Below are 23,934 nucleotides of genomic sequence, written 5' to 3'. Positions count from 1 at the left end.
AAGATCATGACCTGAGCAGAAGTTGGATGCTTAATGGACTAAGCCATGCAGGGGCCCCTTAAGATTTTATTTTCATGTAATGTCTACACCCACGTGAGGCTGGAACTTACAACCGTGAGATCAAGAGTCGCACATTCTACTGACTGAGTCAGCCAGGGGCCCCTGACATACTGTTTTAAAATATCAATGGTGGGGCGCCTGGGTGGCTCAGTCGGCTGGGCATCCGACTTCACCTCAGGTCATGATCTCACAGTTCGTGAGTTCAAGCCCCGCATCAAGCTCTGTGCTGACAGCTCAGAGCCTGGAGCCTGCTTCAGATTCTGTCTCTCTCTCTCTCTCTCGCTCTCTCTGCCCCTCCCCGGCTCATGCTCTGTCTCTCTCTGTCTCAAAAATAAATAAAAACATTTAAAAAAAATAAAAATAAAAAAAATAAAATATCAATGGTAGCTGTATTGGGAATAGTCAACAAAGCTGCAAGGACAAAAGCAGAGAGATCAGTTGGAGGCTATTACATTAAAAAAGATGAGAAATACTTAATTATATCCATGGGTGACATCAGTGGAGATGGGAAGAAACGGTTAAGACTCTAATTTTGAAGGTACAGCCAACAGGATTTACTAAATGATTAAAGGCAGAGTCCAAGAGAAAGAGTTCAGAATGATGCCCAAGTTTGGGGCCTAAGCAACTGAAAAGATAGAGTTGCCATCAACTGAGATAAGGAACAGATTTTGGGTGGGAGGATCAGGAGTTCAGTCTTGGAAATGTTCACTTTGAGATGCCTATTACACATAGAAGTAGAGATATCTAGTAGGCAGTTGTATATAAAAATCTGCAGTTCAGAAGGAAGGTCTTAGTTAAATGCCAAGAAACCGAATGACATCATCAAAAAAGTAAGTGTAGGGGCACCTGGGTGGCTCGGTCAGTTAACTGTCCAACTTCGGCACAGGGCATGATTTTATGGTTTGTGAGTTCAAGCCCCGTGTCAGGCTCTGTGCTGACAGCTCAGAGCCTGGGGCCTGCTTGGGATTCTGGGTCTCCTTCTCTCTCTCCCCCTCCCTCACTCACACTCGGTCTCTCTTTGTCTCTCAAAAATGAATAAACGTTTTAAAAAAAAAACAAAACATAAGCATAGATAATGAAGAGAAGATCGAGCACTAGACCTTGGGCACTCCAGGGCAGGGAAGAGATGAGAAACTAGCAAAGGAGAAAGAAGGAGCAAGCAATAAGAAGAAAACCAAGAGAGTGTGAGGAGGTATCCTGGAAGCCAAGTGAATCAAATATATGACAGCGGGGCAGGGGTGGGGGCTGTGAGATGAGGGATATCATCAGCTTTATCAACAGCAGCTAAAAAGACACATGAAGACTGACAACTGATCACTGAACTAAATAACTCAGAAATTACTGATGACTTTGATGAGAAGACTATGGGTGGAGAGGCTGAAGCAAAGGCCAAACTGGAATGGGTACAAGAAAGAATAAGAGAGGAATTTTAAAAAGTATAGATAATTCTTTCAACGAGGTTTCCAGCAAAAGCAAGACAATAAAAGTAGGCAGTAGTTTGGAAGTAGGGGGTAATATGGCAAGAGTAATTAGCTGTTGTTTTTGTTTTTTTAGGAAGTAAGAAACAATGAAAAGTATATTCTGATAAAAATGATCCAACACAGAGTGAAAATTTGCTGATGTAAGACAAGAAGGGTAGAATAACTAGAGCGATATCCCAGAGTAGGTGAGACAGGATGGAATCAGACCCAGTGTGCCAGTAGAGGTTCCATTTAGAAAAGACAATGGATAGTTCATCTGTGATATCTTAATCTTGTTTCAGCCTCTCTAACAGAATACCATAGACTGGGTGGCTTATAAGCAACAGAAATGTATCTCTCACAGTTCTGGAGGCCGGGAAGTCCAAGATTAAGGTGCTGGTAAATTCAATGTCTAATGAGAACCTGCCTTCTGGTTCATCGATGGTACCTCTTCACTGTGTCCTCACATGGTAGAAAGAGTAAAGAAGTTCTTTGGGGTCACTTTATAAGAGCACTAACTTCAATCATGAAGGTTCCACCTCCTAATACCCTCACACTGGGCATTAGATTTCAACATATGAATTTTGAGAAAACACAAACATTTAGTCCATAGCATATAATAGTTAGCCAAGCAAGCAGAATATGTAGGGGTGTACATGCTGGTGGGTGGGTAGATGGGGTAGGGGGAGTCTGTGGAAGTTGCTTTCTTATTCCTTCAATTATCTTGGTAGGGTAAGAAGGAAGCTCATGAACTAAAAGTGAGTACAGAGGAGGAGATTTGAGAGTTTGAGAAGATGGGAGAAAGTGTTAAAGTGGTGGTCTAGGAGAGCAAAAGTGTGAATGAACTTGGAAGAGACAGTGTGATTGCCAGGCAGCATGACAGGTCCACTTGAGGCTCATGGTGATGAAATCAAAGTGGGATCGATCTGCAAAGTTATAGGTTTTGCTCCATCTATACAAAGTCACATGGACATGAGCACATAGTAGGTGGAGAGCTGAATTTAAACAAGGTTGGGTTTTACAAGAAAGGGAGAGATGTACAATGCATGAACATAATTATGAACCATGGTGTTTAAATGGGGTAAGAAAAGGGGTATGAAAGGTAAGGGATCAACATACTGGAGGTATTGGTAGGGTCAAGAATTGTTGAGGTAGCGATTTTAGAGGGAGTGAGTTGGAAAGACAGGCAGTAGTGGTCAGGAAGTGTTATGTTGACGATAGAGATTATGGGGAGAATGCAGTTTCAGTAATGATAATGTCCAGGGAAGAGTTTCTCACCCTTGGCACTGCTGACATTTTGGACTTTGTTCTGGGATCCATCCTGTACATTATAGTATGTTTAGCAATTTCCATGGCCTCTACCCACTAGATGCCATAAAGCAGCCCCCCACTGGTGACAATCAAAAATATCTCCAGATGTTGCAAAATCATCCTGAGTTGAGAACCACTAGTCTAGGGTATGGCCAAGCAGCTGAGTGGTTGAGATCACTAGAGGAGAGGCCAAGGAAGGGAAGTATTGAGAGTACTCAAAGAATCACCTATGAGTACACTGCAATTGCCAAGAATTAAGACAGGAGTAGTACTAGAAAGAGTGACAGAGGGCAGGAGCCACATGAAGTAGATGTCGGTAGATGATGACAATTAGGTGTGGGTGACAAAATCTGATGAAAAAGCTCAAAGCTGATAAGGCTATAATTCTTCACCACTATGGTAAGGCTGGTACTAGAACTCAGGCTCCTTTCCTAGAGCTTTTTTAAATGTCTAGAAGGTGGGCAGACTTCTCCACATGATTTCATACTCAATTAAATTAGACTCACAGAGTCAAAAATAGGGGTCGGTCAAAAACAATTGGCACTATTTCTGACTGCCATACATAACAAACAGATGAAGGCACATATTTTTGGCTGAAGACCATCCTAAAAATAGGGCATAACATCTTGATTTTTAGAAACCTCTCAATTTTCTTTCTGGCCCTTAAAAGTCTTATACTGCTTTGATTAGGAAAGAAACATCTTTTATTAAATAATTGCATTTATGTGTTTATTACTGAGAAACCATAACCAACACTTTCTTTAGATAACCAGTCACCTTTACTTTCACATAGTCTAACTGAGGACAAAAAGATTTTAATATGAAATGAACCAACTGCAATGTTCTCCAACTGTGTGTCACCTGCTCCTCTCACTGCCACCTGGAAAGACAGCATCTCACCAGATTGCAAGCAGATTTAGAGCAAATGCCGATTTTCATCCCCACCTCTTAAAAGCATATTCACAATGGAAGTGCCTACTGAAATTAATAGAGGGATCCCCTTTATAGGAGAAATAGCTTCAAGATGACAAAATCAAATTGTATAATTTATTAAATTCTCCCAAATGCACTGTCTCATTGCAATAATTAAGTCTTTAGGCCACAAGGAAGGTATACTCATTGAACCTCCACAAGCTCATCTGCAGAATTCAATCTTGCCATGGTTATAGTGAATTTAAATTTTATAATGCATAAATGTGAAGCAGAAAAGATGCTGTCAAGGAAACACATGATGCTTTCATGCAAGTCTCACTCACCTTTACAGATTACCAAATCTAATATTTAAAGCTTACATAAAACAAGGGTAAAATCCTCTCATTTTCAAGTGTCCAAATAGAACGTTGTTAGAGTTTAATTGTGATGTAATTATTAGACTTTTACATACTGCTTTTATGATGACTAAGGTATTTTCATATATCAATCCTAAACGAGATGCTTTCCTATCAGGAAAACACAAGATCTTCAGAGTAAAAACCAGGATTTAAATGTCAGCTTTGCCACATTTCGCTGTTATGTTACTTAATCTATCTGATTTCATTTATTATCTGTTAAAAGAGGATAATACTAACTTGGCAGTTACTATAAAGAAAAAATTCCCCACAGTGTGAACAGCATAGTTCTGACACATACTAGGTCCTCAATAAGTGAACCACAGTCCTCCTATTGTTAATTAAAACCAAACAAGTCTCAGAGAATGGACACAGGATCTCTCTTCTCGAAAGATCAACAAAACATTATCATTTTGTTATTATAGGTCATAAAGTCAGGCTTATAGCTATTTTAGTCTTTATTTATAACACAAATGAACAAAAAGCGCTCATGCCTACCTTCCAAACTTTCTTGTTCATCCGAAGTATAAGCATCCATCTGACTTTGTTCCCGTAAGAAACGAATAACTGCATAAACTAAGTGCTTGATAGATGACATTTTAAAAGTTTAAATGTTTTTCCTTGATAAGAAAAAGGAAAACACTGATCTAAGTTATTTTAAAGAATTAGTCAGGAAAGTTATAAATAACAAGGGTTATAAATTACATCAAAAGTAAAAAGCAAAAACAAAACCTGCATTACCTTCATTCTTCTTTTAAAAGTCAGGAGAACACAAAGTATTGTTATGATAATGTTCACATATTTTGATTTATACCCAGTAGTATTAGATTATGTTAAAGCTTGCAAAAGTAGAATTTTTCTCAAAACATGTACCACACAAGCTTAGACACTAACTCACTGGATCTTTTTTTTTTTTTTTTTAATTTTTAACATTTATTTTTTGAGAGACAGAGACAGAGTGTGAGCAGTGGAGGGGCAGAGAGAGAGACAGAGAGTCACTGACTACCTCACTGTATCTTTTTTTTTTTAATGTTTATTTATTTTTTAAGAGACAGAGTGTGAGCGGTGAAGGGCAGAGAAAGAGACGGAGTCACAGAATCCAAAACAGGCTCCAGGCTCCGAACTGCAGGCTCTGAGCTGTCAGCACATAGCCCGATGGGGGGCTGGAACCCTCGAACTGTGAGATCATGACCTCAGCAGAAGTCAGACGCTTAACCGACTGAGCCACCCATGCGCCCCATTATCTCATTATATCTTAACAGTATATATGGTACAGATACGGATAAGGACAGGGGTACAGATACAGAAGTAGAAATCCCCAAAAGGCCTCAGCACTATGTTGAGGGAGATTTCATACTGCTGACTCAGATGCTCATCTACAATAAGCATCTTCGTCTATTTCATGAGATTTTTTTTAAATGTATGCATAATTTACACTGCACCAACTTTTTTAGGCTGAGACTGTTACTTGAGGAGGAAGTATATTAATGAAAGGGTGTTCAACTATTGAGTGTCATTCTTAATAAAAATGGCATTTCTATTTAATCTAGATATGTCGGAAAATCATTGCCTAAATCGATGGATACTACACACCGACCATTGCTCTCTGCAGTAGCTGTGCTCTCGTGGACAAGCTGGAAGCTCCCGGTCATGTTCATTCACATGGAATACTATCGCATCCAAACAGTGGCGCAGGGCCAGACGGCATTAATGGCTTATTTCCACTAAATCGCATCATCCATCTGTTCTCCAGGTTCCCTAATCCAAAGCCAGGGTGTGGTACCCGCCGCCAGGATGTTTATTATTTCTAGGCTTATTCTAAAGGCAAGCCCAGTCTTTAGGCCATGGGGTTGCAAGTATTAAATAAGGCCCCAGGGCAGAAGGTGAAAAAAGAATGGGGAGTGAAGAAGGTGAGGAGGGGAAACGAAGATAGCCAATCTCCTCCCGTCTTCTCCCCCTTCTTCTCCCCATAACACATCGACCTCCTACCTCCCTTGGGTACCCGGGCCTCGCTTCGGCCCAGACGGGGTTTGATGCGGGTGCGCGGTGCAGGCCCCACCTGGGGCGGCAGGAGACGCACCCATCCCAGACAGAAGCCCCTTACCAGGCAAGAGGACGCGAGATGGTGGCAGCGGGCCCACGGGCGTCCGTAAACCGGTCCGCCCGTTCGCTGGTCCTCCGAGCTTCAGCCTGGCTCCCGATCGTAGTAGTGCCAGCGGTCGCCAAAACTTCCGCAGCTCTGGGGCCGCCGCCGCCCCTCAGCCCACCCGGCTGTGAGCTTTGCTCCCGGCCAGTGGGTCTCGCCAGAACCGCCCCCGGGGCGGTGCCAGGAGCGCGGGGCGGGGCGCAAGCCGGGGGGCGGGGCCCAAGTGGGCGCCGGCGTGGTGCTGCCGCACGTGGGAGGGCGCGGGCAGGGCTGGCAGCCACCGCCGCTGTTGCCTCCTCGGCTAGGCCGCCTCTTGGCTCCCGGGCGCCCCGCCTCCCTCAACCCAAACCGGAGGACAACGCGCCCGCCGCCGCCGCCGCCACCGCCTCTCGGCGCTCCCATGATCGCCCAGTGCCTTTCGGCTGTGCGAGGCCTCCACAGGTATCTCGGTGTGCGGGTTAACCTTGACTGTGGGCCGGGAGTGGTTTTCCGTCCTGTCAGTGCCAAGTGCCTGTGCTCGGGCTTTCCCAAGCGCACCCCTCTGACGCTCCTGGGCCTCTCCCTCCCCACGGCCCGCATGCTCTGCCCTGAGGGACACCTGACGCGGGGGAACTTGGGGCCACCTTTCCCTCCTCCGCTCTCTTGGGAAGGCATCCATTCCCCTTTGTTTGGGACTGCCTCAGCTGCAGTCAGCGAGACTGGTCCCAGGCCCGGCCCAAAATGAATGCAGAAAGATGGTTCGGATAAGAAAATCGTTTGACTTCCGCCCCGCCCCCCCATCCAGAACTGCAGACCTCTTATTGAAAGTGCCGGCGGCTGTAGACTCAGGAATAGCGATTCTAATTTGCCCCTCACGCACATCATTAGAATACAAATCGTTTAACGTCCTTGCAAGATGAAACCGCTATGGTTTTGCGGCTTTTCTCCGTCCATGCTTTCTAATTTCCTTTTTATTTACCTCTTCCCCATAAAACATTCGGTCTCTTGCTGGGGCAAATTGACTTGGCCCAAAATGGAGGAAATTATTGCTTGGACACGGTTTGGGGCAGCCTCAGCTGCTGTTTTGGATTGCTTGCTAGCTCCCAAGCCACACCCCTCTGCAACAGACCAGTAGCAAGATGGTGAGAGAATTAAATTCTTTGCTTGGATGCGCTAGATGGAGTGGTTTTCAGAAACAATGCCTCTACCACTCCCATTCCCGAAGACAGCCTTGAACTGTACATCCTAATGAAGATCCAACAGAAAAAAGGAAATGTGTCTTTCTTGCTACTTATAAAACTACTTTGGGAAATGTTAAGCGTTCAACCTTTTTAACAGTTTTCTATTGTACATGGTCACTCATCCGTGAGGAGCTTTATGTTGCTCAGTCCTTATACTTATGGTGCGTCCAAGGGACAGTAGTAATTATAAAGAGTTAATGTGATGGTTTTGGCCATATTTCACGCTGTCCTTTTAGTCTGCAGGCTGCAAGTGATACAGCTTCAAATGCAGCTATACCAACCAGTGAAGATATATAATGCAGGTGTGAGAAGAGAGAATAAATATCGTGTAAGATACCAATTCTCAAACTTTTTAGCCCCAAGACCTCTTTACCTTACAAAAATCATTGAGGACCTAAGAGCTTCTGTTTATGTGGGTTGTACTAGATCTATCCATATTAACCATATTAGAAATGAAAACTAGGGAATTGTAAAGTATTTATTAGTTTATTTATAAAACAATAATAAACTCATTACATGCACAAATAACATTTCATTAAAAATGAAACTATTTTCCAAACTAACTATTTTCCAAAACTCCTCCAAAAACATGAGTAAGAAGAGTGGAATTGTGGGGTTTTTTTTCCTTTTCTTCAGCTTTTTTTAATTGTTGTAAAATATACATAACTTAACATTTGACGTTTTAATCATTTTTAAGTGCAAGATTCAGTGGCATTAAGAACTTAAACATTGTTGTGCAACCATTACCATTATCTGTCTCCAGATCTTTTTCATCATCCTAAAGTGAAACTCTGTACCCATTAAACAATAACTCCTCATTCTCTTCTTTCCCATCCCTGGTAACCACTATTCTTTCTGTCTATGAATTTTACTTTTTTAGGTACCTCATACAAGTAGAATCATAAAGTATTTGTGACTGGCTTATTTGAGTTAGCATAATGTTTTTAAGTTTCATCCATGTACTTAGGTCAGAATTTCCTTCCTTTTTAAAGCTGAATAATATTCCATTGTCTGGATATATGACATTTGTTTGTCATCTGTCCATGGACATCTGGGTTGTTTCCACCTTTTGTCTATGTGTGACTTAATAGAAAATAGCTGAATTCTTACATCTGCTTCTGCATTTGATATGTTACACTGTTTTGGTTTAAGATGAAAAAAATTCCACCTCCCATTCATATATAGTTGGAAAAACTACTTTTCTTTTTAAATTTATTTATTTTTTGAGAGAGACAGAGACAAAGTGAGCGGGGGAGGGGCAGGGAGAGAAGGAAAGAAAATCCCAAGCAGGCCCCTCACTGTCATGGGGCTCGAACCCATGAACCGTGAGATCATGACCTGAGCTGAAACCAAGAGTCAGACACTTATGCCTGAGCCACCCAGGCACCCCTAGGACTACTTTTTAAAAGTAATCATGGATATGCTTTATATCATACCAAAGTTTGATATGTGGTAGTGTTTTAAAGATTAGTTTCAATGCAGAATATGAAACTATCCATGTATTTTTCTCACTCTATCATATTAAAATCCATGTGTCTATCTTAGATTTTAAACGGGTCTCTTACCCATGATTTTCAAATATCAAACATTGGTTACTTGGAAAATAGCAGTTCACTCTGTTAAACAGATCTTCCTAATGTTGATACATTACATTTTACAATATCAAATCATATTCCCTAATATCATCATCCATCTCATCATAAATGTCTTGAAGTATTAGGGAACTAGCAAGCTCACAATGCCAGATACACTTTTTCAAAATTCTGATTTTCATTTTAAAGCTTACATTTTATCACTGGTAACAAATACTGTCAGTTCCTTGAAGTGACAGGCTCACTTTGTTACATTTTTTGAGAGAATTTCTGCAGCAGAAATGCTGTATGCATACATTGCCACACATATGCATTCAGTGATTGAGATTTAATAAAATTAAATATTTTACTATTTCATGAAAGTGAAATTGACATTAATTTTTAGCATGAGTGAGTGGTCGTAAAGAGTATAATGACTGCTAAGACATTTTGGTGCCACTGCCTTGATTTGTTCTAAGGTGCCAATGATTTTATCTACCATTGCTTCTTACGATCAGTACAAATGTCGACCAAGTGAACAAAGTAAATAATATCATAGTATTATCATGAAATACTTTTAACCTCACAGATGACTTGAAATGGTCTCAAGGACCCCTCTCCATATTCCCATCCCCAAGGATTGCAAACCACATTTTGAGAACCACTGGTCTGTGTTACTCAGATTTTTTTTTTTTTCTGAGAGAGGTGTGAGAGCAGGGGAGGGGGGCAGAGAGAGAGGGAAAAAGAGAATCCCAAGTGGGCTCCACACGGAGCCCAGTGAGAAGCTTGAACCCATGAACCATGAGATCATGACCTGAGCTGAAACCAAGAGTCAAATGCTTAACTGACTGAGCCACCCAAGTGCCCCTTGTTACTCAGATTCTTTGTTTATGTGTGGAAGAAAATAAATATATAGAAAGCCATGCATTTATTATCTTGTTAGAAGCTGGTAATCAGGGGCACCTGGGTGGCTTAGTTGGTTAAGTGTCGGCTCTTGATCTTGGCTCAGGTTATGATCTCACAGTTTGTGAGTTCAAGCCCCACATTGGGCTCTGTGCTGACAGTGCAGAGCCTGCTTGGATTCTCTCTCTCTCCTTCTCTTTGTCTGCCCCTCCCCTGCTCGTGCACTACCCCCCCGCCCCCCCCCCCCGTCTCTCTCAATAAATAAACTTTAAAAAAAAGCTGGTGATCAACTATAGCAACTATTTTATTACTTAACAGCATAATATTACAGTTAATCAACATATACAGTAGTAGTAGTCATTAAATTACAGCATTTGTGAGTGAGTTAATCACAATATCTTTGTTTCAAACTGTATCCTCCAAAAAACAGTCAATACTAGGCAACATGGAAGGCCTCTGTGTTCTCTTGATATATTTTTCCTAATTTCTTCCGACACTTGGGAGTTCATTTTAGTGTTTTAAAGTGACCAGGTTTTTATTTACTGACTTAAGATTCTTCTTGTGTTTTCCTGTTGGCAGAGCTGCTGTATATCCCCTTCCAAAGCCATTTGAGCAGCCAATATCATTGATGGATTACTAGGCTAATTTCTTGGGAATGAGGGGACCGAGAATCTGAAGACATTATGCTTGCTGTTGAGATAACCTATGACCTTAAGTAAATCACTCAATATCTTGGATCTCTCAAATTCCTTATTTTGTAAAATGAAAAGGACTAGACTAAATGATACCTAAGATTTCTTTCAACTTTTGTTGCCATAGCAATTAAACCAGGAGAATTTCCCTTCCTACCTCATCTAAATTGCACAGAATTTGAGCCAAGCAGAATCTAATGTAGAGTGAGGGATGGATCATGGCATGATCAAAAAGACAAATGAGAAAGATGACTCAACAATATTTAGTCCAGATTATACTTCTAATGGCCCTCGTTTCCTCATTCAATTAAAAAAAACCCTTGGTTTTAAAAATTATGACAGCAATGCGTGTTCACTGTGGAAAACTAGAAAATATTGACAAGCAAAAGAAACAAGTCCACCCATCCAGAAGAGCCATGTGTTAATGGCTTCCAAAATCTTTTCTACATAGATGTTTTTGTTTTTACAAATATGAGATTATACCATATTTATTATAATTTTTATGTACTGCAAGCACTCTTCCATAATATAAAGAGTTACAATATAGTCCATTTGGAAATGTATGATAATTAATCCCTACTTTTGGATATAACTCTTCCCAACTTCTTGCTGAGTAATAGTGCTTAGATAAACATTCTTGCTATTAGGTCTTTTTCCAAATCCTTAATTATTTCATCAATATACGTTTTTAGCAAAGGAATTTGTACATCAGAGGCCTTTGATGCACATCTTTCAGGCCTTTGGTACCTATTTTTTTCCAAAAAGTTTCGACCAAATTTCACTCTTACCAGTGGAGTGTATAAATGCTAGTTTCCTACACGATTACCAACACTGAACATTTTAATATTTTTTATCCTTACCAATTAGTTAAGTAGAACTTTTCTTATTGTTTTCTTAAATGTTTATTTTTTAATGTTTATTTTTGAGAGAGAGAGAAAGTGCAAGTGGGGAAAGCGGGAGAGAGGATCCAAAGTGGGCTCCGCCCTTACAGCAACGAGCAGCCAGATGCAGGGCTTGGACTCATGAACCATGACCTGAGCCGAAGTCACTCAACCAACTGAGCCATCCAGATGCCTTGAAACTTTTCTTATTATAATTTACATTCACTTGCACTTTTTTTTTTTTTGAGAGTTTATTTGGTGAGTTTAATTCTCTAATAAAATTTCAGGACTTGTGATCTGAAGACCAAAAAAGTTCCTTGTTTTCTTTTTCCTTTTTTAAAAAATATTTATTCATTTTGAGAGAATGCACACACATATGCAAGCAGGAGAGGGGCAGAGAGGGAGAGGGAGAGAATACCGAGCGGGCTCCTTGCTGTCAGTGCAGAGCTTGACACGGCCCTCGATCCCACAAAGGAGGAAATAATGACCTAAGCCGAAACTAAGAGTTATGTGCTTAACCGTTTAACTGACTGAGCCACCCAGGCATTCCCAATTTATTCATATGGGAAGTCTTAGAAAGTCAGACAAATTAAATTATAGTTATTCATAAACTTAACATTTATGTATCTTAACTATAATTAAATAAAATCGAGATTGTCTCCCCAAATCCAGTAGATAGAAACCCCAGAATTTTACGACAGTGGTGCTAGAAAAAAAATACTAATGGAGAAAAGGTTTTAAGTTACAAATATCAAAGGTTACACATTAGTTGTATAAATGGATTTTAAAATGTTGTAAAGGAGGATTTTTATCGTTTCTCTTTACCCCTGGTTTTGCACAGAAACGTCCTAGTACTTTCTCATGTTTAAATAATATCACTTCTTTGGTTAAGACAAAAGAGAGCACTTCTGTGGAGAGAAGCACCTAGATTAAAGTATGAAGAACCAAGGAAATTGATGCTTATTGGGCACATATGTATATGGCACACTCTGCTTTAGAAAGGCAGGTAGTATATATAGTACTCTAGACTAGACTAGAATAATCTGTAGCCTGCTTGCCTCTGCCACTGACTAGCACTGTGATCTTAGGCAGAGTTACTTAATTTTTCTGTTTATTTCTTCATCAGCAAGCTGAAATTGATTGGCTGATTTTTTTCACTTGCCAAATATTTACTGAGTATTATGTGCCAAACATTATTCTAGGTCTAGTGATACAGTGATGAACAAAGCAGCCCCAAATCCTTATGTGCGTGGAGCTTATGTTCTTTCTAATGGGAGAGACAGATAAGGAAAATACAGTGTATGTTAAATGGGAAAATGTGCTAGGAGGCAAAAAATAAAGCAGGATAGATGGATATTTAGTATTGGTGAGTTTACAGGAGAGGGCTCAGTGAGAAGCTGGTGTTGTGCCTGATGTGTTTGAGAACTCGAAGAGGCCATTGTGACGAGTGGAGTACAGGAGATGAGGTAAGAGGGAAAAATCGTACTCATCTGTATTAGAAAAACAGTTGTTCCTTCTCCTAGGAGGCCTTTTACTACTCACACAGAACTCTTGGCTTATGACAATTAGGTCACCAAATGTGTGTGGAAGTTTTCTCCACAGCAAGCAATTCTCTGCCTCACCAGCTGGGTGTCCTACATTTTAACTTAATTCTGACACTGTCTACCTGGAGATACCATCAGATCCCCCAGGTTAAGGGCTGGCTCCACAAGTCTGCTAACCCAACTCCAGATGCCAATTGCAAGTCCATGTTGTTTCCACTGCTTCTGTCCTATTGGCTATAAGTCTCAGGTTCCCATGACTCCCTCCTTGGGTTCAATTAATTTGCTAGAGCAGCTCCCAGAACTCAGGAAACATGTTTACCAGTTAAAGGACATTATTGTAAGGATGCAGATGAAGAGATACTGAGGTCTGAGCACAGGAGCTTCTGTCTCTTTGAAGTTGGGGTGCATCATCCTCCTGGAACATGGCTGTGTTCTCCAAACCCCTTATTATTGGGATTTTGATGGAGGTTTCATGAGGTAGGCATGATATGTCGTTAAGTCCATTTTCAGCCCTTCTCCCTTCTCAAGAGAATGGGAGGGAAGGCTAAAAATTTCAATCTTCTAATCATGGCTCTTTTTGGTGACCAGCCTTCATCTAGGAGCCTATCCAGTCACTTCATCAGAACAAAAGACACTCCTATCAGCCAGGACATTTCAAGGCTTTCAGGAGCCCTGTGTCGGTAACCAGGGTCAGAAACCAAATATTACAACAAAAGATGATCCTAGTGCCCTTATCACTTAGGAAGTAATAAGGTTTTTAGGAGCTCATTGCCAAGAATCAGGGGCAGAGACCAATATATATTCGCTATTATCTCATATCACCTGTTTAAGATTGAGAGTAAATAAATATAGAGTACTTTGAACATTACTTGGCTCTATCCGTTACTATTGCCAAAATAGTTTGCTGTGTAGCAAACCAAATCTCGGGAGTATAGTGATAAATGTTTATGTTTGCTGACACACGTTGTGTTTGCAAGGCAGTTTTTCTGGTCTTGACCAGGATCATTCCACCTATCAGCCATGGATTGTGTAGGCAGCTCTGTTGATCTTGGCTGAGCTGCGTCATATATTTGGGGATCTGGGATGGCAAAAGTTGGGGCCGTTTGGCTCTCTTTCACATTCTGTCTCATCCTCCAAGAGGCTAATTCTGACTTGTTCTTACGGCGATGGGAGGGTTCCATGAGAGTGGAAGTGTATACAGGCCTCCTGAAGCTTAGGCTCAAACTGGAGTACCATCAACTATGCCACATTATGCTGGCCAGAGCAACTCCCAAAGACAGACTGTATCCTGATGGGAGGAGCAGCCAACTCAAAATTGTAAGAAGTCATAGGTACATAGAGGGGTGAAATGGAGGTCATTTTAGCATTTGGTCTACAATATTGGCACATCAAAGCTCAATATATGTTAGCTATTATTTTCATGTTTGTGAATTACCTGGTTGGATTTTGGAGGTTTTTAAATTCAGAGTATTAATTTGTAATAGCCCTTCATAAATGTTGCAATTTTTTTTTAATTTTTTTTTTTAGTCTTTGAATTTTGGGGTGGATTGTTCCCGCTTTTTGTTCTACACAAGTTAAAATTTTTATGTAATCAAGTATATCAGTTTTTTTTTTGTGTTTTTTTTTTTTAATGACGTCTGCCTTTGGTCACGTGCCTAGAATGCCCTTCTACCCCAAGATTAGAATTTTTTTAAATCACCTGACTTTTCTTCTAGTACTTTTATGTTTCATTTTGCATATTTGAAACCTGTATCTATCATGAATATTGACTTTTTTGAAATGACTTTTCTAATTATTAAGTGAAACCAAAAGAAAATCAACATAAACTGAAGGAAGTATGAGAAACTCCAGCTTACAAAGTCGGGGTTTCTGATTACCTCAGTGTACATTGGAAGATCCTATCCCATTCCACCTACTTGGACTCAAAAGGATATCCTTCTATTTCCAAGCCACACATAGCTGGTGTCTTTGATACCTAATTGTATTTAAGCTCAAGACTAAGAGGAAAATTCTTTTTCTGCCTCACATCTTTTATTTTTTCTTCCTGTCCCCCACCCACCACCTTTAGGGTAACAATCAATTTGTTCTCTGTAGTTAAGAGTCTGTTTCTTGGTTTGCCTCTCTCTCTGTTTTTTTTTTCCCCTTTGCACGTTTGTTTTGTTTCTTAAATTCCACATATGAGTGAAATTCATGTTATTTGTTTTTCTCTGACTGACTTATTTCACTTAGTATAATACACTCTAGCTCCATCCATGTCGTTGGAAATGGCAAGATTTTTTTTTATGGCTGAGTAATATTCCATTGTGTGTGTAAACGTATATATTATATGTGTATATATACATATTTTCACACACATACACAGACACACAATACAACATCTTCCTTATCCATTCTTCAGTCAATAGATACTTCGGCTGTTTCCATACCTTAGCTTTTGTAGATAATGCTGCTATAAACAGCAGAGTGCATGTATCCCTTTGAATTAGTATTTTTGTATTCTCTGAGTAAATACTTAGTAATGCAACTGTTGGGTCACAGGGTAGCTCTATTTTTAACTTAAAAAAATTTTTTTAAGGTTTATTTATTTATTTTGAGTGAGAGAGAGAGAGAGAGAGAGAGAGAGAGAGAGAGAGAGAGAGACTGACTCTCAAGCAGGCTCTGCACCATCAGCACAGAGCCCATTGTGGGACTCGAACTCACAAACTGTGAGATCATGACCTGAGCCGAAATCAATAGTTGGACACTTAACTGACTTAGCCACTCAGATGCCCCTCTATTTTTATTGAGGAACCTCCATACTGTTTTCCAGACTTGCTACATGAGTTTGCATTCCCACCAGCAGTGCAAAAGGCTTCCTCTTTAGGAGTAGGTTTTTTATGCTTTGAGTATGCCACACCATACATAAGGATGTAGCTACAAAAATATTTACAGAAACATTCCTCTCATTTACCTGGTCTTCCCAAGTTGCCAAGCACAACAAAAGAAGACAAGTTCCAATGCTTAAAAGCATTACAAGTCTCTGTTTTATATTTGCTCGTATCTTGTGACTAAAGCAAGTCGCATGGTCAAACCTAGACTCAAGGGTGGAGATAACTCTTGATGGAAAAAACTGCTGTGGGGCACCTGGCTGGCTCAGTCGGAAGAGTGTGTAACTCTTGATCTCATGGTCCTGAGTTTGAGCTCTACATTGGGTGTAGAGATTACTAAAAAAAAAATTTTTTTATTACTTAGAAGAAAAAACTGCTGAATTATATTACAGTAGGTTATGCTGACAGAGATAGGAAAATTTTATAGATATTTTTGCAGTCTATTACATAGCTTATGTAGTATTCAGGAAAAAAATTATCTTTAAATACATTAGCAAAGAAGAAAGATTTGAGTTTTTATCTCAGAAAGCCAGAAAGAGAACAGCAGTTTAAACCCAAAGAAAATAGAAAGAAGGCAATAATAAAAAGCAAAAAGCAATGACACAGAAAACAAACATACAATAGGGAAATTCAACAAAGCCAAAGTTTGTCCCTTAAAAATATGATAAAATCGATTGACTTAGGTTAGCAAGAAAAATGAGGGAATACATATACATCAATAAAAGGATTAAAATGAGGAATGTCACTAAAGATTGTACAGATGGTCAAAAATGAGAGTATAAAGAAGTTTTTGCCGATATATTTGAAAATTTAGATAAATGGAAAAATTATTTGAACAATATAACATTAAGATGGACACCAAAAGAGATAGAAAATCTTTTATTTATTAAAGAAACTATTTTTGTATTGAAAGATTTTCCACAAAGAAAACTCTAGACCCATATGGCTTCAGCAGTGAATTCTTCCAAATATCTAAGGAATAATACCAGTCATACATAATCATTTCCAAAGAAGCAAAAAATAGTCGATACTTCCTAACTAATTTTATGAGACTACAAACCCTCATTCCACAAATTCAAGAGGACACTACAAGGAAAAACCAGTGGGCTTTTGTAAGTTTGAAAAAATTAGAAAATCAATCCATGAAATTAACCAATTAATGGAATAAAGGAGAAAAATCATGTGATTATTATGCGAGATGCATAAAAAGAATTTGATAAGATTTAATACCCATCCACAATTTTAAAAAAACTGCAAAACCAAGAATAGAAGGACTTCTTTAACTTCATAAAGTATATATTTTTTAAGCCTATGTGACACTTCATACATAGTAGTAAAATTACTTTTATTTTATTTTTTTTAATTTTTTTTTTTTAACGTTTATTTATTTTTGAGACAGAGAGAGAGACAGAGCATGAACGGGGGAGGGGCAGAGAGAAAGGGAGACAAAGAATCTGAAACAGGCTCCAGGCTCTAAGCTGTCAGCACAGAGCCCGACGCGGGGCTCGAACTCACGGACTGCAAGATCGTGACCTGAGCCGAAGTCGGCCGCTCAACCGACTGAGCCACCCAGGCGCCCCTAAAATTACTTTTAAAAAGCCTGCCTGAGATCAGGAATGAGGCAGAGATGACCGTTTTTACTATGTATATTCAATGTTGTCCTTGAGCGCTCAGCCAGTGCAATAATTTAAGAAAAAAAAAAAGATGGAAAGATTGGAAAGGAAGAAATAAAACTGTCATTTTTTTGCAATGACATAATTGTGAGTATAGAAAATTCAAAGGATAAAATATTAGAATGAATGTTTTATATCCATGGACATAAGATCAACATACAAATTGAATTATAGGTCTATTCCTTAGCAAGATACAATCGGAAAGTGAAATTTTCAAATTATATAAGTAAAAATAGAATTAAAAACTTTAAATATCTAGGAACAAATCAAAAAATATAAAACATCAGCAAACTACAAAACATTTGTGAAAAGAATAAAAGTCTAAGTAAATAAAAAGCAAATTCTAAAAAACAGATCTAAAAAAAAAGATCCAAGTAAATGAAAGGAGATGTCAGTTTGGGATTGGACTACTGAAGATAGAAACTATTTTCTGTCCACCTTATTTCCATTTTGTTTGCCTTTGGGAAAGAGCAGCTTAAGGCCAGTCAGTAGTTGTTCCTACCCATTCAGTGGCCTCAGCAGTGAGAGCTGCTGACCAATCTTCAGTGGCAGATTAAGTGCTCCAGTCTTCAGTCCTCAGTCTTCAGTGGGAAACTGCTGAATAGACATAGAGGGCACCTGCAGGCCTTCAGACCAGCCTATGACTTCAGGTTGAGTAGCAGTGAACTCAGGAGCGGGAGCAGTCCATGCACCCTGAAATTCCTCCTTGGTCACAGCATTTTCAGTAGTGACCTGCTCTTTTCAATCTCTTCAGGGTATCTGTAGAGGCAGAGATCAGGCATTGACCTCCCATGGGTGTTTACGGGAAATGGTGACATGCATCCACTGCATCAGACCCACTGAGCGAGCTCCCTTGTTGCAAGGGATGCTATGGTGATGTCCATATAGCACAGAGGAGAGTCTGTTACACAGAGCGATGGTAGGCTGGTTAATATAAGATGCCTCTGTAAGAGGCTGGTGGTCAGCCCTGGAATCAGTAAGCACCAGAAGTCCCTGCTCCTGGAAGGCTGCAGAATCTGGTTAGTGAAGTTTCCAGGAGTGAAGTGGTCAGCAATAGGAGTGGCTCCAGTAGCAGCAGCAAACTTCAGCACAGCTCGCTGGCCAGTATTCTTGGATGATATGACACTGACATCAAGCAGGGTTTTCAATGGCAACAATGGCACAAGCTGCCAACAGAAGCTTCTCCCAGGTTCTCCTCAGTTATGATGTAGATACCATCACTTTTCCTTTTGTAGATACACTGTTCCCTCTGGAAGTCAAGGTTGGTACCACCTAAGTGGGTTCCTGCTGCAAGGAATTTGAGGATATTCTCCTCCTTCACTTGTAGGACATCAGGGCTCCGGACATTGTGAAAGTTTCCCTTTAAGTTACAACGGGAACACAAAACAACATGGTATCAACCCCTCCCTGGGTAGCGCAGAAAGGTGGACTACTGAATGCAGGAGAATTGTCGATTTCCCCTAATTTAACCTTTAGATTCAATAAAATCCCAACCAAAATCCCAGAAGAACTTTTTGTGGAAATTGACATGCGTTGTCTAAAATTTAAAATGGAAACATAAAGGGCCAAGAATAGCAAAACACAAACTTGAAAAATAACAAGTTAGAGGATTTAAGCTACTAAATACCAAGGTATTACAAAGCTACAGTCATTAAAAAACAAAACAAGGGGCTCCTGGGTGGCTCAGTCGGTTAAGCATCCGACTTCAGCTCAGGTCAGGATCTCACAGTCTGTGAGTTTGAGCCCCGCGTCAGGCTCTGCGCTGACAGCTCAGAGCCTGAAGCCTGCTTCAGATTCTGTGTCTCCCTCTCTCTCTGCCCCTTCCCCGCTCATGCTCTGTCTCTCTCTGTCTCAAAAATAAATAAAAACATTTAAAAAAAATTTTAAAAAGAACAAAACAAAACACAGTTTTGTATTGGTGCAAGAATAGAAAAATAGATGAAGGAACAGAGTCCAGAAATAAACTTATACATACTTGACAACTATTATAATATTTGGTGTGCAGTACAGTAGTAGGGGAAAGGAGGGCTTTTTTTGAATAAATAAATGCATATTCATACAGAAAGAGATGAACCCTTTTTTTTCCCCTTTAATCCTTTTTTCTTTTTTTTTTTTTTTTTTTGAGAAAGAGACAGAGTGTGAGCAGGGGAAGGGCAAAGAGAGAGGGAGACACAGATTCTGAAGCAGGCTCCAGGCTCTGAGCTGTCAGAACAGAGCCTGAAGCTGGGCTCGAACTCACTGACCATGAGGTCATAACTTGGGCCAAAGTCAGAAACTTAACTGATTGAGCCACCCAGGCACCCCTCTTTTTTTCTTCCTTCCTTCCTTCCTTCCTTCTTACCTTTTAGTTTAAATTCCAGTTAGTCAACACACAGTCTAGTATTAGTTTCAGGTGTACAATATAGTGATTCAACACGTCCATGCAACACCTGGTGCTCATCACAACAAGAGCTCTCCTTAATCCCAGTCACCTATTTTACCCATCTCTCCACCTCCCTTCCCTCTGGTAACCATCAGTTCTCTATAGTTAAGAATCTGTTTCTGGGTTTGCTTCTTTTTTTTTTTTTTCCCCTGTGTTCGTTTGTATTGTTTCTTAAATTCTACCTATGAATGAAACTCCTATGGTATTTGTCTTTCTCTGACTTATTTCACTTAGCATAATGCTCTCTGGCTCCATCCATGTCGTTGCAAATGGAAAGATTTTATTCTTTTTTATAGCTGAGTTATATTCATTTATATGTATGTATATATATGATGATATATATAATATATACAATGATATAATGCAAAGGAATATTACATATATGTGTGTATGTATATATATATATATATATATAATATATACATACATGCACACACACACACATACCCCATATCTTCTTATTGCATTCATCCCTCATTAGACACTTGAGCTGTTTCCATAATTTTGCTATTGTAGATAATGTTGCTATAAACATCAGGGTGCGTGTATCAATTTGAATTAGTGTTTTTGTATTCCTTTGATAAATATCCAGTAGTGCAATTGCTGGATCATAGGGTAGTTCTATTTTTAGCTTTTTGAGGAGCCTTCATACTGTTTTCCAGAGTGACTTACCAGCTTGCATTCCCACCACAGTGCAAAAGGCTTCCCCTTTGGCCACATCCTTGCCAACACCTGTGGTTTCTTTTTTTAAATGTTTTTAATGTCTTTTTTTTTGGTTTTTTTTTTTTTGTTTTTTTTTTTAGAGAGAGAGAGAGAGAGAGAGAGAGCAGGGGAAGGGCAGAGAGAGAGGGAGACAGAGGATCTGAAGTGGGTTCTTCACTGTCAGTATAGAGCCCCGTGCTGGGCTCAAACTCAAGAACCGTGAGATCATGAACTGAGCTGAAGTCAGACACTTAACTGACTGAGCCACCCAGACTTGTGTTGTTAATTTTAGCCATTCTGATAGGTGTGAGGTGATATCTCATTGTGGTTTATATTTTGCACTTCCTTGATGATAAATGATGTTGACCATCATGTGTCTGTTGACCATCTGTATGTCTTCTTTGGAAAATGTCTATTCATGCCATCTGCCCATTTAAAAAAATTTTTTTTCTTTGAATACTTTTCTAAAATTTAAGTTAATTAACATAGTGTAGTATTGACTTCAGGAGTAGAATTTAGTGATTCATCACTTACATATAACACACAAAGCCTATCACAAGTGCCCTCCTTAATTACCATCACCCATTTAACCCATCCCCCCCACCCAATACCCCTCCAACAACCCTCAGTTTGTTGTCTATATTTAAGAGACTCTTATGGTTTGCCTCCCTCTCTATCATTATATTTATTATTTTTCCTTCCCTTCCCTTATGTTCATCTATTTTGTTTCTTAATTTCCACATATGTTTCTTAAATTCCACATATGAGTGACATCATATGGTATTTATCTTTCACTGACTTATTTCACTTAGCATAATGCACTCTAGTTCCATCCATGTCGTTGCAAATTTCTGCCCATTTTTTAATTGGATTATTTGTTTTTTGGATGTTGAGTTTGATAAGTTATTTATATATTTTGGATACTAACCCTTTATCAGATATGTCATTTTCAAATATATTCTTCCATTGTATAGGTTACCTTTTAGTTTTATTGACTGTTTCCTTCACTGTAAAGGAGCTTTTTAGTTTCCAATATGTTATTTTGCTTTTGTTTCCCTTGTTTCCAGAGACATATCTAGAAAGAAGTTGCTACAGCAGATGTCAAAGAAGTTACTGCCTGTGTTCTCTTCTACAATTTTTAAGGTTTTAGGTCTCACATTTAGGTCTTTAATCCATTTTTTTTGTGTGGGATTTCAATGTTTTTTAATTTTATTTTTTTAAATTTACATCCAAATTAGTTAGCATATAGTGCAACAATGATTTCAGGAGTAGATTCCTTAGTGCCCCTTACCCATTTAGCCCATCCCCCCTGCCACAACCCCTCCAGTAACCCTCTGTTTGTTCTCCATATTTAAGAGTCTCTTATGTTTTGTCCCCTCCCTGTTTTTACATTATTTTTGCTTCTCTTCCCTTATGTTCATGTTCTGTGTCTTAAAGTCCTCATATGAGTGAAGTCATATGATATTTGTCTTTCTCTGACTCATTTCACTTAGCATAATATCCTCTAGTTCCATCCTCATAGTTGCAAATGGCAAGATTTCATTCTTTTTGATTGGCAAGTAATACTCCATTGTATGTATATACCACATCTTCTTTATCCATTCATCCATCGGTGGACATTTGGGCTCTTTCCATGCTTTGGCTATTGTTGATAGTGCTGCTATAAACATTGGGGTGCATGTGTCCCTTCGGAACAGCATACCTGTATCCCTTGGATAAATACCTAGTAGTGCAATTGCTGGATTGTAGGGTAGTTCTATTTTAAATTTTTTGAGCATCCTCCATACTATTTTCCAGAGTGGCTGCACCAGCTTGCATTCCCATCTTTAATCCATTTTTAATTTATTTTTGTGTGTGGTGTAAGAAAGTGGCTTGATTTCATTCTTTTGCATGTTGCTGTCCAGTTTTTCCAACACCATTTGTTGAAGAGACATTCTTTTTCCCATTGGATATTCTTTCCTGCTTTATCGAATATTATTGGCCATATAGTTGTGAATTCATTTCTGTGTTGTTGTTTTTTTTTAAGATTTTATTTCTAAGTAATCTCCCTATCCAACATGGGGCTCCAGCTTACAACCTGGAGATCAACAGTTGCATGCTCTACTGACTGAGCCAGCCAGGCATCCCAAACTGCTCATTTCTGGGTTTTCTATTCTGTTCTTTTGATCTATGTGTCTATTTTTGTGCCAGTACCATATTGTTTTGATTATTACAGCTTTGTAATATAACTTGAAGTCCAGAATTGTGATTCCTCCAGCTTCACTTCTCTTTTTTAAGGTTGCTTTGGCTATTCAGGGTCTTTTGTGGTTCCATAAAATGTTAGAATTATTTATCCTAGTTCTGTGAAAAATGCTGTCGGTATTTTGATATATATTGCGTTAAATGTGCAGCTGGCTCTGGGTGGTATACACATTTGAACAATACTTGTTCTTTCAATCCATAAGCACGGAATGCCTTTGCATTTCTTGGTGTCATTTTCAGTTTCTTTCATCAGTTTGTTATAGTTTTCAGAGTACAGGTCTTTCACTTCTTTGGTTAAGTTTATTCCTACATACCTTACTGGTTTGGGTACAATTTTAAATGGAATTGTTTTCTTAATTTCTCTTTCTGCTCTTTCATCACTAGTGTAAGAAGTACAACAGATTGCTGTGTGTTGATTTTGTATCCTTCAGCTTTACTAAATTCGTTTATCAGTTCTAGCAACTTTTTGGTGGGTTCTTCTGGGTTTTCCTGCCCCACATCTTAAGTATGGTTGTAGTGACTGAAATAATCACAACTTTTAGTTATAGTCTGATTGCTATACTGCATAACATTCATACAGTAAGGGCTACATTATTTAGATCTTCTCATTGTAACACTGCAATTTATACATATATACGACTTTCAGATTTCATTTTTCATAGGAATTCTTTTATACCATGGTACAACATAGAGAAGCACAAATTATTTATGTGAAAGAGAAATCAATGAATATTAGATTCCAACTACCAATTATGTAATTCCTTTTAGAAGTCTTACATTCAGTCATTTTCATTTTATAAATATTTATTGAGCACTTGTTATGTTATTGTTTAATTTCAGTATCTCTTTATCCTAAACCAGATTTACAAATCTTATAAATCTGTTTTTGCCATTGTTCTCTGTCTCAACAAAT

General features: G+C 39.1%; 2 protein-coding genes and 1 pseudogene across 3 annotated transcripts in view; 1 reads left to right on the top strand and 2 right to left on the bottom strand.

Annotated features, from left to right (window-relative positions):
• Positions 1-6,477, bottom strand: part of SGTB (small glutamine rich tetratricopeptide repeat co-chaperone beta) — a 45,564-nt gene extending 39,087 nt beyond the window's left edge. Inside the window, exons 1-2 of one of the 2 annotated variants that reach the window (XM_019414359.2) lie at positions 6,264-6,477; positions 4,658-4,779 (exon numbers count right to left, since the gene is read on the bottom strand). In XM_019414359.2, coding sequence (XP_019269904.1) covers positions 4,658-4,757 — 100 coding nt within the window. In that variant the 5' untranslated portion in view covers positions 4,758-4,779; positions 6,264-6,477. The remainder of the gene's footprint in view (positions 1-4,657; positions 4,780-6,263) is intronic. The other variant, XM_019414358.2, reaches the window with a different exon arrangement.
• A 13-nt stretch (positions 6,478-6,490) lies between these two features.
• Positions 6,491-23,934, top strand: part of NLN (neurolysin) — a 102,480-nt gene continuing 85,036 nt past the window's right edge. Inside the window, exon 1 of the mRNA XM_019414353.2 lies at positions 6,491-6,746. Within this exon, the coding sequence (XP_019269898.1) occupies positions 6,706-6,746 (41 nt within the window). The 5' untranslated portion in view covers positions 6,491-6,705. The remainder of the gene's footprint in view (positions 6,747-23,934) is intronic.
• Positions 18,132-19,040, bottom strand: LOC109246405 (40S ribosomal protein SA-like; annotated as a pseudogene).

The sequence above is a fragment of the Panthera pardus genome, unplaced genomic scaffold (assembly GCF_024362965.1).
Source record: "Panthera pardus isolate Hobbes unplaced genomic scaffold, ASM2436296v1 HiC_scaffold_2, whole genome shotgun sequence".
In the NCBI taxonomy this organism is placed as follows: Eukaryota; Metazoa; Chordata; class Mammalia; order Carnivora; family Felidae; genus Panthera; species Panthera pardus.
The sequence above is the reverse complement of the archived record's forward strand: the minus strand, read 5'-3'. Positions and strand labels throughout refer to the sequence as shown.